The sequence below is a fragment of the Dama dama genome, chromosome 2 (genome assembly GCF_033118175.1).
Source record: "Dama dama isolate Ldn47 chromosome 2, ASM3311817v1, whole genome shotgun sequence".
In the NCBI taxonomy this organism is placed as follows: Eukaryota; Metazoa; Chordata; class Mammalia; order Artiodactyla; family Cervidae; genus Dama; species Dama dama.
This window is the reverse complement of record NC_083682.1, coordinates 26565788-26580656: the sequence shown is the minus strand read 5'-3', so window position 1 is coordinate 26580656 and position 14869 is coordinate 26565788. Positions and strand designations below refer to the sequence as shown.

Here is a 14869-nt window from a genome sequence, read left to right as displayed (position 1 = left end):
TCTTCCAGGATGGGGGATGCCATAAAGGCACTGTGACCAAAGATGAGTCAGTCAGAGCCAGAAATAAAGTCTCAAGGGGGACATCCAAGGCTGTGGGCGTGAGTCAGAAGTGGGTAACTCCCTGAGGACCAACTGAGGGAGGAATGTTATATGCCCTCTTCCTCCTGAACACCTAGCTCACCCTCAGCTTGAGGCCCCAAATTCCACCATTAGAGATTAATTTCTTTAGCTTAAATTTTCCATCCTTGTTTATGCACACACACTAACTGAGGCAGCCCAGGGACATGAAAGAAGCATGATCTTAGAATTTGGTATATTTAGGTTCAAATGAAATCACACTTCTTGCACTGAGTAGCTATGAGACTTTAGACAAGCTATTCAGCTCTCTGAATCTTAATTTCTGCATCTGTAAATGGAATAATAGCACCTTTCTTTAAAAAAATAATTGTGAGGATTAAATGGGCCTCTAGCATAGCACTTGATTAGTGACAGATGGTCATTAAATGCAGTTAAGTTCAACAAGCATGTATTACGGGCCTACTATGAACTGGGAGTCATGCCAGGTCCTAGACGCATAAAGATGAAGGAACTCAATCTAGGAGACCCAGAGCCAACATCTGAATAATGGCTGAGCAGTTCCAAACAGGACACTGTGAAGTCCAGGGGAAGGCACTGTGCCCCACCCGGGAGTTCTGAGAAGATGCATGGAGATGATACACGGCTGGATCTGAGAGGCCAAGTGCAACGTGAAGGAGGTGAAGCCCAACAGGAAGGTGAGGGAAGAAGGGGGGACAAGGCAGGGGTGAGGGCCGGTCCCTAAATTCACTGGGAGCTCGGCACACAGCTGGGGCTAAGAGCCAAGGGGTGCTGGACGCATGGGCCAGGTCGGGGAGGCCCGGAGTCCCAGCCAACAGAGGCTCCTGGGCTCAGGACAAAGGGAAGAAGCAGAGCCAAGAAACATTTGGGAAATAATATCAACAGAATTTGGGGGCCGTGGTTGAACGGGGACGAGGAGGAAGCACCTCCCTTCTCTGTCGGTCAAACCTCGGAGTGGAGGACGGGCTTGGGCCCAGGATCTAGACGCAAGCAGCGTGGGCTGGGAGAGCGCTGACTCTGCACTCCCTGAGTGCAAATCCCAGCTGCAACACGTCCGAGCTGGGCCGCCTGGTGAAGGGACTTAGCCTCCCTGAGCCTGAGTGTCCACACGGGCAAAGCGGTGATAACGACTGCGTACTCCTCACGGGGCTTTAGAAGAGCAGGGTGGGACAATCCAGACAATGCAGGGCAGGCCTGGGGGCCCTGGAAACGGAAATGCCACATCCATCTTGCTAATGACCCCCGGCAGCCCTCAGCTCTCCAGCCAGTGACATCCCTAAGTGCATCAGAAGACACTTGGAAGGATGAGGTCCCGCGCCCATCCCTGACCACCCAAGCCTCCCTCATCCGTGACTGGGAGGAGGCACAGAGTGAGCACTGTGGGCTCAGAGCCCCTCCATGCTCACTGCTGTCTCCCTTCCTGGGCACCCCTGGCCTGCCCCCAGGAGGGAGACAGAGCCCCCTCCTCACGCACTGGCTGCACAGACCCCAGGGCCTGGCAGGAGGCTCCGGCCTGGCAGGCACTGGGATTTCAGGGGACGAGGTCTGATCCAAAGACTTAGGACGGATGGCTTGGGAGACAGTTTGAGATGAAGATGAAACTCTCGAGGTTGCTTATTTCTTCAATAAATACACACATATGCATACATTTGGACACATATTTTTGAGCATCTAATACATTCCTGGCACACGCTGGGGAGGTCAGCTGGGAAGAAGGCTGTATTAAAGGGGTGGACAGGGAAGACCTCTTTGAGAAGCTGCCCAGGACTTGAAGGGAGTGAGGGTGAGCCAACTGGATTCCAGGAGAACATTCCAGACAGAGGGAACGCAGAGTAGAGAGCCTAAGAAGGGGGCTGCCGACCTCCAGAAGCAGCCAGGTGGCCAGTGTGGCAGGACTTCGGGTGGGAGGGGAGGTCAGGAGGAGGGGAGAGGGCAGGGACAGGTCATACCTGTAGGGCCTGGGGGCGCGAGGGTGAAGATGGGGAGGATTGGGGCAGAGCAGTCACACAAGCTAATATTGTGTGTGTCACCCAGTGGCTACATTGCGCTTTTACCACAGGGGGAGTGGTTAGAAGGTCACGGCTGCAATCTAGGCAGAGGGCAGCAATGGTTCCACCCAGGGCATTTCAGAGGAGCCGGGACAACGGTCAGAAACCAGATCCGCTGTGCAGCAGAGCGACAGGACTTCCTGACGATTTCATGCGGAGTGAGAGAGTAAGGGAAGAAGGAGTTCAGGGTGACCCCGAAGGTTCTGGCCTCAGCCGCCGAGGGGCAGAGGTGCCGTCGGCTGAACGGGACAGGCTGCAGGTCAAGGAAAGAAGAGGAGGTACTTCTTCCTCTAAACCCAATTTGATCCCTGGGTTAAGAAGATCCTCTGGAGAAGCGAAAGGCTACCCACTCCAGTATTCTGGCCTGGAGAATTCCATGGACTGTATAGTTCATGGGGTCACAAAGAGTCGGACATGACTGAGCAACTTACACTTTCTAAACCCAATTACTCGTCAAGGCCAAAGTCTTCCTGTCTATAGACCAGGCGTGGGCTGGTCTCCTGGTCTCCACACAGCTTCCACCACCCACCAGGGGCCTCTTCCCTGCCCCCATGACAGTGGTCCCTCCTCCGTCCTTGCCCTGAGGCACTGGCATTACCAGGGACGGTGAGGGGGTGGCCTGCTCCCTCCCATCCCCCAAACTTGCTTCTCTCCTTCCCCTTCCACACAGTGGGAAACCCAAAGGCATCTGCTGTCTCAGGAGAAAATCACTCCCGCAGGTGGGGCTGTACTCCCACCTGTCAGATGGGGCTGAGGGGAGGAACGCTACAGGGGCCAGCGGGGCCCTGAGCAGTCTGACCTCCCCACCCCGCCAAGACAGCAGGGGCAGGGTGACAATCCTGATCACATGGGGCTGGTGGGAGGTGAGGATGGGAGGGGGCGAGGGAGACGATGCAAACAGTGGGGTCCGGCAGGAAGAAGACCCCATGACTAGCACCAGTCTAACCGCCTGAGACGCTGCTCCCATTTGACTGCTGGAGGTGGTTCGGACACAACCATTTCTGGAGCTCCCGCCACAGATCAGCTCTTTGCAGTCCCATTCTACAGAGGAGAAAACTGAGGCTCGGGTTAAGGCTCCCTCAAAGGGTTAAATATCTCACTCAAGGTCTTCAAGCTGGAGCCAAGATCCAGACTTGACATTTTCTAACTCCAAAGCCTATTTCCTTCCTTTTAATGCCAGTCCTTGAGCCACCTGATCAGAAATGTGAGAGGCAGGGGCTCGGGTGAGGCAAGGGAACACCCAGGTGCACAATTTAAGGAAGCACCCATTCTCACCGGCCCACCCTGCACATGCGGGGACCTGAGAGTGAACTCAGCCCTAGATTTCACACCCTAGGCACTTCTCCACCTCATCGGCTCTGGCCCTGGCGTGTGGAATGATACACTCAGGTTGTTGATGAGGACTGCCTGTGAACTGAAAGGATGCCCAGTTTCATGTCTAAATCCTGGGGATGCCTCCCGTGTGAGCCAGGTGTTCGTGGAGGTTTGATCACAGCTAGTTTTCCTGTGTGGTGGGGACTTCAGAACACACCTGTTTCAGGATGGACTGTCAGAGACATTAAACTTGAACAGTAATGAATTATACTTGGCAGGAGTGACTATGACGGGTTGATCCCAGCCTGCTGGCCTGACACCTGGCATCATCGTCCTCACGATGGGAGCCCTGAACAGGTGGTAAGGCCACCCCCCCTCCCAAGGCTGTGCCAGCTAATTAAGCGAGCTTTCTGTCCTTGCCGTAACTCTCCAGCAGAGCAGCCCCGGAGGTCAGATGGGCTGCATTTGACCTTCAGGCTGCCTGCTGGTCACACCAAACTCTGGAATTCTAGCTGTTCAAAGGGAGACAGAGGTCTCATAGAAGGCAACCAGCCACTCTTATCTCCTAGGACCCTAAACAAGACGACCTGAGCTTATCTTGCTGCAAGAGAAGGAGGACATCTCTGTTGCTTAGAAATGACAGTTTTGGTGGAACTTCAATCACAGAGAAGCCTGTTATAATGAGGAGCTGCAGCCGTGCTTACAAACAAAGCTTCATGATTAATGTCTGCACACCCCAGGGCAGGAAAATAAATTGGGACACATTATTTCTGGCAGTATTCCTCATTTTAAAAAATTAATTATTGATCCCTAGTTGGAAATCTTTCTCAATGAAGCAGAAAGATAAGTTAGCAAATCTAAAAGAAAAACTTGCTGCTGCTGCTAAGTCGCTTCAGTCGTGTCCAACTCTGTGTGACCCCATAGATGGCAGCCCACTAGGCTCCCCTGTCCCTGGGATTCTCCAGGCAAGAACACTGGAGTGGGTTGCCATTTCCTTCTCCAATGCATGAAAGTGAAAAGTGAAAGGGAAGTCGCTCAGTCGTTTCCATCTCTTCGCGACCCCATGGACTGCAGCCTACCAGGCTCTTCCGTCCATGGGATTTTCCAGGCAAGAGTACTGGATTGGGTTGCCATTGCCTTCTCTGTTACTTGCTGAGAGCTACTCAAAAATCCTCATTTCAGAGAGAGTCCATGATATCTGGCACCAAGGATTAAGGTCTACATCATGCCAAGAACTGATTTCTGACACCATCCCCCTAAAAATCAGACTGATAGATAAAGAGTGGTCTAAGAGAAAATATACTTTAACCCTTGAATTTGCAGACGTGGAAGAAGGGACAAAGTGCCTCCTGGGACTTGCCCAACTGGCAATGAGAGCTGACGACGGCAGGACGGCAGGATGTCCTGATTCACAGTGCAAATGAGTCCAGAATTCTGCATTTCCATATTCCTAACAGACCCTCCTTGGGGGAGGATGTCATGTAGGGGAAAGAGTCTAGGCTTTAAAGGGAAACACCTGGCTTCAAACCCCAGGGCTGCCATTTAACAGCTGTATGACCTCAGGCAATTTACTTTGATGTGCCTCAGCTTCTCTATCTGTAAAATGGGAAGAAATGTCAATATCCTTACCTAGCAGGAGGCGGGGTGGATGGAATGCACTAAAACAGGTGAAGTACACTGCCTGGCCCACGGAGTGCTCAACCAAGTTCCCTTTCTCTTCCCATTTTCCCACCAGAGCCGCTGCTTTCAAGATGTCGGTATGGCACAGTACCCACTCAATCAATCAATACCACAAAAATGAAAAGAGCTAATATTAATTAAGAACTGACTATATGCCAGGTATGCATTCTCTCACCTAACCTTAGAACAGCTCATGAGGTATGTACCGTTATCCCCATTTTATAGATGAGAAAACTGAGGTTCCAATGGTCAAATAGCTCATCCACACTTACACAACTAGAAAGTGATAAAGATGGCATTTGAGCTCAGGTTGGTCTGAATCCACAGCCAGCAGGCCATCCTTCCTCATGTCAACAAGAAGGCTGCTGTTATCCTCCTCACCATCACCTCTTCTCCCACCAGTCAGACCTTCTAGCCTGTCCTGCTAGAGACCTGTCTGGCCTCTTTGATCATGGTTGAAGCTGTCCTCTCTCCATTTCCAGCTATAAGTGATGGTCCTGCCAGTTCGATTTTGGCTGAGCAAAGGTGTGGTCACTCTTGCTAAGCAAGCTCCTGTCTGGCCCTTTATTCCTACTCGAAGCTCGGTTCCAAGTCGCAGAAGGTGAGGAGACCCGGAACCCTCGGGACTCACGGGACATTCCTGTCAATGTCATGTTAACATCTTCCCCATTTTCTTGTTGCCCTAGAAAAACAATCGCCCCAGTCTCATAATACTCATTCAGACTCAGCCTCAGGGGTCACGTGATCCCAGCTCTCATTTTTACATAGGGGGAAACTGAGGTCAGAGAGGAAAAGTGTCTGCATCTCAGCCAGCAAGTGTTCTGACAGAAGCATATTAGAGCCAGTGAGTCTTAGACATCACCCAGTCCAACTGCCTTCGCTTTGGAAATGAGAGAACCATTAGCTCCTGAAATAGCTAAGATAAAGAAAATCTGCTGTCCACTTACTGGCAAAGAGATAAATCAAACCAAGGGCAAATGTGAAGCCCAGACAGGTTTCATGGCCCAAGTGGAGATGTCCCTACACCTTGGGAAGGTCTGTGGGACTAGAACCCAGGCTGGCTCTCTCCCCACCTGATGTCATTTAAGGGCATCACCTGACTCGGGTGATCCTGACCAAGCTGCCAGAACCCACCGTTCGGGCCCAGTGTGTCCTGGGGTCACCCACATGCCCTGCATGTTGTGTCCTGGAACCGAGCTTGGGGCAGGGGCTTCACCACCTCCAAAGGGCCAGCCAAGTGACTACCTAGCAAGAGCGGCCAAGCATGCGCTCCACAAAAAGATACCTCGCTGGCAGGGCCATCACCCTTCACTGCTGGGGGCACGTGGGGTGGGGGAGTGTTAGGCTCCGGACAGGAGAAAGGGCATGAAAGGCAGAGGGGTCAGCAGTGGGAGAAGGAATCCACTTTACAATTTTTATCTTACTCCAGCTCCTTGGGAGGAGCAGTGATTGAGCTGGCAGCCAGACCAAGCAGCAAAAAGCCAGAGCAGTGATTCTAGAGCTTCGGGGGAGTGACTGAAACATATCGGGGGTTCCCATCTACTGAATGGAAGGCCCGACAGGAAAGGAAGGAAACCCATCTGTCCCCTAGGAGCCCTGAGAACATCTGTCTCATTTAACCCTTAAAACCTCCGGGGCAGAAAGGCGCTATTATCCCATTTTACAGATAGGAGTGAAGTCACTTGCCCAAGGCCCCTCAGCTACTCAGGGCCAGAAGGAGGACGATACCCGTGACCCTGGCTCTCTTCCCAGGTGCTGGGAAGACCACACAACCGGCCCTGGGTGTCCCAGAGCTTCCTCTTACTTTTCCTTTTTTTTCTCTTACTTTTCCTGAAGTCTTGATTCCCTTCGCCAAGGAGGCATATACAATCACCCAAGCCAGGAAGAGGCAGAAGGCTAGTGGCCACCTGATCTCGCCAGGATACTCAATCCCTGCAGAAATCTTCAGCACAAAGTACCTGCGAGTCGGAAGGAGAGAAGTGATGGGCGGGATGGGGAGGGAGGGGGTAGGGAAGAGAAGCAGGGGGTGGGGGAGGTGGCGGTCCGCAGGCTTTCCCTTCCTGCAGAGCCAGGGAGCCTGGAACAAAATCCCAGCATCCCCCACCCACCCCACCAGGGGCCGGATCAGATCAGGTTGTGAGGGGTTTGCTGACTGGGGCTCACGCCCACAGCTGTCTGAGGTGGAACCAACTGAATTCACTCTGCTTTTAATTAATTATGGCCCTAAATGACTTACTGTATAGCACAGGGAACTCAGTATTTTATAATAACCCATAAGGGAAAAGAATCTGAAAAAGAATGTGTGTGTGTGTCTGTAACTGAATCACTGTGTTGTACACCTGAAATTAACATGAGGTGGTAATACAACTATACTTCAACTTGAAAAAAATTAATTATGGCCCCGGGCAGGCTCTGAACAAGACTACATCAGCTCTACCATCATTGGCAGCTGCCCCAGAGCAGTGTAACAAATCCAAAAGCCTCAGGGTGGCGGGAGTGGGGGGTCGTGGTGCAACCACCCTCCCCCAAAAGGCATTACAGAGGTTGATGTTTGTATATAAGAACACACCACTAAAAAAAAAAAAAAAACACACACACCACTAACAGAAACTCTGAACTGCTAAGGATGATTTTGTGTGTGCTTTTGTATTGTTCTACTCTTTTATGAGAATGCATCCCAACAGATTTTTTTATAACTTTAAAAAATCAGTACAGAAAGAATAAAAAATGCTGCTGTGCATTTCAGTTCAGGCTATGACAGGCCTGCCCCGGGTCTGAGGTTGGCTGAAATGGAAACGCAGGGCTAGGTGGGCCTTACTCAAGGAACATATTCAAAGACAGATGACCAGCGGCAAATGGAAGGGAGCTGGCACTCATCTGGAGTGTCTGCTGGCACCTGAAGCAGTCCCGGCCTGTCTGGAGACCCCCGCATCCCTGGCCAGAGGGCACATGGGCACCCTCACTCCTGGGAACAGGAGGCTGCATCAGGGACCATGAGTCATCACGACAGACAAGACCATCCCCTCGACTCTGTACCAATCAAGTCCCGGAGCCTCTGTGTGTAGGGGGGTCTTTCTGTGACCTGAACCAAGGGCCAGCCAGCATCCAGACTCTGCAGCAGGGGTTCCCAGCCTCCAGAATCTAATGTCCGATGATCTGAGGTGGAGCTCAGGTAATGAGAATAAAAATGAAGTGCACAACAAATGTTAAACTCTTGAATCATCCTGAAAGCCTGTGCAAAAGCTCTTCCACAAAACTGGTCTCTGGCTTCAAAAAGGTGGGGAACCGCTGCTCTAGAGGGCTGCAGACATGACAGCCGAGTGTCCTGACCTGCTCAGGGAAGCCGAGGGGCCAGCACCCCTCCTGGTCTAGCTGGGGCCCCCTGGGCTCAACGGTAGAGAAGAAGTCACCAAGCGTGGGACCAGCCTCGGCTCCCAAACCTCAGGGGCCGTATTTCCCAAGCCCTGAAAAGGTACCCCAGCCCCCACATCCCCACTCCGCAACGGGTAGGCCGTCTAATCAATGATTCCCCAGCCCCTTGGCCTTCTCAACCACTCCATGGTTTAATAAGGGATGTCGGATGGGCCTGGAGAAGCTCTTGATAACAGTCCCTCTGGGAAACTAAGATGGTCCCAGAGAATTCGCAAAGCCACCAAAGGCAGATTTACAAATCACTCTACCATACAACCACTGTCCAGGCGGCACTAGTGGTAAAGAACCTGCCTGCCAATGCAGGAGACATAAATGACATGGGTTTGACTCCTGGGTCGGCGAGATCCCCTGGAGGAGATTGACAATACACCTGACCATGTGGATTATGTGATCAGATTTCAGCCAACCACGGGTCAGGCTCCTTTCTCAACGCTCAGGGTGAATCGAGGCCCACCCTCACTGGTCGAGGTTATCTTTAGAGGGGGTTTTTTTCCCTCATTCAGCCTAACTGCCCCTTCTGTTCTACGGGGAATATTCATGTACCCTTGGAGTCCATACAGGAGAGGAAACTTGGAATAGGAATTCACGGTACTCGGGAAAACCAGCGGGGATGTAGTGACCACTTCTTATTATCTAAGTAGAGGCCACAAACAAGGGGCCCACTGACCTATGCATCTTATTTGACATCAGTGTTTCACTTTAATTGGTTTGCTAACATTTAAAATGAGAGAGAGACATAAGAATTCATATTTGATTTCCAGCGTCTCTTGTAAAATGGAAGCCCTGGTGCACTGGCCCAGTGGGCAGAGAGGGCGCAGAGAGAGGCAGCCCAGCCCCCAAGTCCACAGGCTGGATATTCACTAACTTTCTGGGTTTCTCTCAGAAAGTGTTTTTAAAAAATCTTACTTGAAATACTCTTCACTCCCACTGACGAACGTCTTATTGGCCTGGCTGGTGAAGTTAACCATTGTCAAGTTGGGATAGGCGGTCATGCAGAAAGTCGAGTTCTTGATCTGTATTTTTGGATGGTCATTGATCACACAGGAATCTGTTCAGGAGAGGACGGAATGAAAACACAGTGAAATCTGTTCAGAAATTAGACACTTGTCTTTCCAGCAACTTAAAGACAAAAGCTAAAATATTTCCTCAATATTGGACAGTCACTTTTGGGAGGGTATTAACTGAGCAAAGCTGGATGCAGATGAACCCCAAAAGTGTGTTACTCAACCCAGAGCCCCTGGTACCCGCTTCAACTGTGCCTGCTCCTGGTAACAACAGCGCTGCTTTCTGGAGCGCTCTCTCTACACGCTAAGCACTTTACATGCGTTATCTACCCTGAGGCTCACAGCAGCCTAGGCTGTGGGTACCACTGCCTCCATCTTTAAGATGAGGAAAAAAGGCTCAAAGTAAGGTTATTAGGTGATTCTACCAAAATCATACAGCTAACAAGAAAGAGAAGCAGGATTCAAACCCAGATCTTTATGATTCCACAAAGAACAAACGGCTTGGGGAAATGAATTTTAATCAGGCATCAGCAAAGCTGAAGGGCTACTGCCAGAGAAGACTCACTAATAAGCTCACCCTGAACCCACTGTTTGGCAAGACGGCCGACACACAGAGGTCCCTTAAGTACGCGAGCTGCGTGCTTTCTGCACAACGACGTGACTCAGGAGCCTGCAGCAGGGCTTCCCAGCTGGGGATGAATTTGTCCACCAGGGGGCACTTGGCAATGTCTGAGGACACAGCTGTCCTGTTCAGGGAACAGGGGGCTCCTGGAGTCTAGTGGGCAGAGGCCAGGGATCCCGCTAAACATCCGACAGTGTACAGGACAACCCCCACGACGGAGAATTATCCAGCCCCACATGTCAACAGTGCAGAGGCTGAGAATGCCTGACCTAGACTGGGGTGGGGCTGGGGAACTAACCAGATGAGTCAGTGTGTCTGGCACCTTGCTGGAAGCTTTGCCAATTATTATCTCATAAAAGCCTCCGAAAACCTGGGAGGTGCCTATTATTATCCTCATTTTAAACAGGAAGAAACTGAAGTCTTTCTGATCATGTTACAATGTCTCTATGATCCCTCGATTGACAGTTTAGATAAACAGTCCACCAGGATTAATGCCAAAGGATATTTAATGTATAAAGACATGAAAGTAACACTAACAACAATAACTAACACTTACACGGCACTTACCATGTACTATTTTAAATGTCCTACATGTCTTAACTAATTTAACTCACACCTGCAAATAAAGAAACTGGGCACAGAGAAGTGCAGTTGCTTGCCAAGGTCACACAGCAGAATCAGGAGGCAAACAGTCACTCTCTCTTTGGAGGCCATGCTCTGAACCACTCTACTGGGAAGCAGAGAGCAGGGAACATAAACACCTTCAAGTCAGGCTGGTGACACAAATGAGAAAGATATAAAGTGGAGGCTAAAAAGTTACGGTAAACAGAGAGGACGACAGAGGATGAGATGGTTGGACGGCATCACCGACTCAATGGACATGAGTCTGAGTAAACTCCGGGAGTTGGTGATGGGAGGACTGGCGTGCTGCGGTCCATGGGTTCTCAAAGAGTTGGACACGACTGAGCGACTGAACTGAACTGATCTGAAACAGAGAGTATGATCTTCCCTCTGTATCTGCAGATTTAATATCCTCAGATTCAACCAACTGCAGACTGAAATTTCAGTGGAGGTTGGCTGGATACTCTTTTCATTGTCTACACCATTTTACACACTGCACTGGAACACCTGCAGACTTTGGTATCCGAAGGGCTCTGGAACCAATCCCATGGATGTCGAGAGATGACTGCACCAGCCAACCCTGCCACGCTTTCCCAGGTGTTGTGATCAAAGATGCAATAGACCTGCATATTTACATGAAGTCTCTCCATTTTAAAATATTGGAAATAAGCCCAAATTATCTTTAAACACCGTGGACCAAACAAACAAAAAACATGCAGCCTAGACCTGGTGCATGGGTTCCGAATGTATGTCCTCCATGGAACAGCAAAGTGGGTAAAACTTCGGGTTCAGGAATTCCACTAGCTCTGAGAGCTTGGACAAGTTCCTTTATCTGTTCAAGCCTTCGTTTTTCTGATCCTTAAGTGTCTAGTTTGAAGGCTGTTCTAAGAACCAAATTAAGGGAGATAGATCATGAATGAAACCATCTCACGCAACACCTAGCACACAGCTGAACTCCATAAAATTTAGCCATAATGCAATGTCATTGTTACATCTTTTCATGGGGCGAGCATCTCTGACCCTCAAGTTCATCTCTCAATTCCACTTGCCAGCCATAAAGTATCTAATGCCTCCCACACAACCTCGCCAGAACATCTGAGAAGGCCGGATAAAATTTAAAGCTGTGATAATAAGCACCCCTTACCTCTGATTGGTTCTTTAGACCACAGGTTTCCTAAACAGCAGTACTTCTGACACTTGGGATCAGAAAATTCTCTGTGGTGAGGAGGCTGTCCTGAGCATCGCAGGGTATTATATTAGCAACCTCGCTGGCCTCTGCCCACTAGATGTCAGGAACATTTATCTTCCCCCTACCCCACTTGTGACCAAAAATGTCTGTGAACATTGCAAAATGCCTCCTGCAATACCTCTGGGGTTTGAGAAGCACCACTTAGAGTGTTCTCAAAAAACCTTCTTACTCAATATTATCTTCTTTAATCAAATAACAGTTTCAGGGGGATTCTGAGCTCAAAACTATCAACTATTTACCAAGGAAGCATTTGTTTCCCCCAGCGGGGACCAGATTGAAGGCAATTAAAGCACCACCCATGTCCCTTTTCCCTTCTTTAAGCACAGAAGTTATTTCTAGCTCTCCTGCCAAAAATTCCAGCCCTCTGTGATGGAAGAGATCACTAACACACGGGCAAACTTCAAATCGCTTGCTTCCAAACCTACCACAGAGAAACACGTGGGCAGCTTCCCTAGCGCGCGTCTCTGGGCGTGTCTGGATTACCAGTCAGCGCCGCAGCGCAAGGTCACAGCGTCCCTGCGGCACTGCGGCCTCCTGCAATATCCCTTCCCACCACTGGGCGGCAGGAGCGCGCTTCCCAGCGCCCTGCGCCTTCAGGTCCGCCAGCAAAGGAACGCCGGGCCCTGCCGTCAGCCGGCTCTGCGGCCCAGCAACCCTGAACAAAGAACCGCGATAAAGATCGCGCTGAACTGGAAGCGGTGGGAAGGCTTCTCTTTACTTGGGCAATCATGAATAAATGAGAGCACACGAAAGACTAGGTAGAAAAGGAATCGTTGAATTAAAGTTCTAATGCAAATTAAGCCATTCCAGAAATAGAAATGGTGTTTGTGCAATTCCCATTTTAGGCAACCCAGCTAGCTCCTAATTTCAGAAAGCAGTCTCTGGTCTCAGCAGGACATGGATTAGCCCTTCAACATTACAGCTACCCAGAGGGTTGAATGTCCTTAAGGAAAGCAGCCTCTCTCACAATCTACACCTTAGAAATGTGTGGCAAGCTCTACCAGTGGACTGAGCCAGGGCAGGTACGTCCTGGCATCTGAGTGATGAGGGGGGTCCCAGGCAGTGTGTCCCTAGAAGAGCTCAGAGGCCATGGGATAAAACCCTTCCTGCTGTAAGTGAAGGTCATAATGGCCAGGGACTCTATCCTGCTCTCCTGGGACCAGCTGCCCGCTATCACAGGATAGGATGGTTATGGGGTTATAAGGGGGTGGATGAGCTTGGAAGGTCATTTATGGAACACTGCACTAGGGGAGGGAGTTTTTCCACTTCCTCAACAAGGACAGCAAAGCCTGGCATGCTGCCGCCCATGGGGTTGCAAAGAGACAGATACGACTTAGTGACGGAACAACAAAAACAAGCCTCTCTCAGAATGACCATTTGGGAGGCAGCCTGGGACATCATTGTCTGAACTCCCTTTATTTTTTTGGTGACACCATGCAGCATGCAGCATTTTAGATCCCTGATCAGGGATCGAACCTGTGCCCCCTGCATTAGGAGCATGGAGTCTTAGCCAATGGATCAGCACAGAAGTCCTTGAACTCCCATCTTGTCCAGCGGAGAAATGAGGCTACAAAGCTGACTATGTCTCTGCAAGTCATCCCCTTTTCTAAGTCACTTTAGGACCCAAAAGGGTCAATACTTATAAAAAGGATAGCCTGGCCCTGGTCATGTAAAACAGTCAAGTTTACAAAACCTAGCAAAGAACAGATGGAGGGGTTCCACTGAGAGAGGGGAAATTGAGACCTCCACTTTAAACAAACAAAAAATTTTAAACTACCGGCTAAGAATGAGATAAGATCCGCCGAGCCTATCCGCATGCTTCCAGGGAATAGAATGCAAAATGTCCACTTCTCTCTCTGCACAGAGCTTGCATCATTTTTATGGTTTGACACATAAGGTAAAGTGCTTTGCTGTCATAATATCTTCACTCTTCCTTTCATGTTCCCTGGGATATTATGAGCCAGAAAAAAAAATTCCACAAAACCAGCAAGGCCGGCACCCACATGCCGGGCCCAGTCATTGTATTCAGGTTGCTGTAAAAATACACACACACTATATACAAATGTATATATACATATACATTCTCCAACCATAAAATAAATACATGTCCCTGATAGAAAATCTAGGGAAAAGGGAAAGCAAGAATGGCTCCAAATCTACCAGGTAATATGCTGTGTGTCACTTTCCTATATGTTTTCTAGCGAGCACATTATTGTTAGTGAAAACAAAATTATACTATAAATCTGTACCCTGCGTTTACATTTAACATGATGTGCTGATGATATCCCTATGTTTTATGAATATTCATTTTTAAAGACAATGAAGTATTCTTTAGTCTTTAAAAATGCACTGTTATTTGAACCATGGGATTATTGAATTTTTGTTACATATCTAAGCATTCTCCGTGTTTTCCTAGGCTATAAATGTGACTACGATGAACAATCTTGAATAGTCCTTACCTGTGTCTTTGATTTTCCCTTAACTGTAGATCCCCAGAAGTGGTATGACTAAGTCAAAACTACGGTTCAAATAAGCATTCTTTTAAACCCCATAGAATCTCAGCTACAAACACCTGGGCAGATGTCACTCTGCCAAGGCTGAAAGAATAAAGCCTTCAGGAGCCCTGGCCTGGATGAGCAGAGAATTGGGGTCATTGAGACCCAAATTCTGGTGCTGGCTCTACCTAGAGATGAATGACTGGATACTTCCACCCTCTGAGGCTTAGAGTCCACTTTGTCACCTGCAAAATAGTGACCATGTCATCTGCCTCTTGGGACTCATAGGGCTCTTATTAGGAATAGCT

General features: G+C 49.5%; 1 protein-coding gene across 1 annotated transcript in view; it reads right to left on the bottom strand.

The window, feature by feature from the left end:
• SLC6A5 (solute carrier family 6 member 5) overlaps positions 1-14869 on the bottom strand; it is a 54624-nt gene that overhangs the window by 27493 nt on the left and 12262 nt on the right. Inside the window, exons 8-9 of the mRNA XM_061159621.1 lie at positions 9477-9618; positions 6964-7096 (exon numbers count right to left, since the gene is read on the bottom strand). Coding sequence (XP_061015604.1) covers positions 6964-7096; positions 9477-9618 — 275 coding nt within the window. The remainder of the gene's footprint in view (positions 1-6963; positions 7097-9476; positions 9619-14869) is intronic.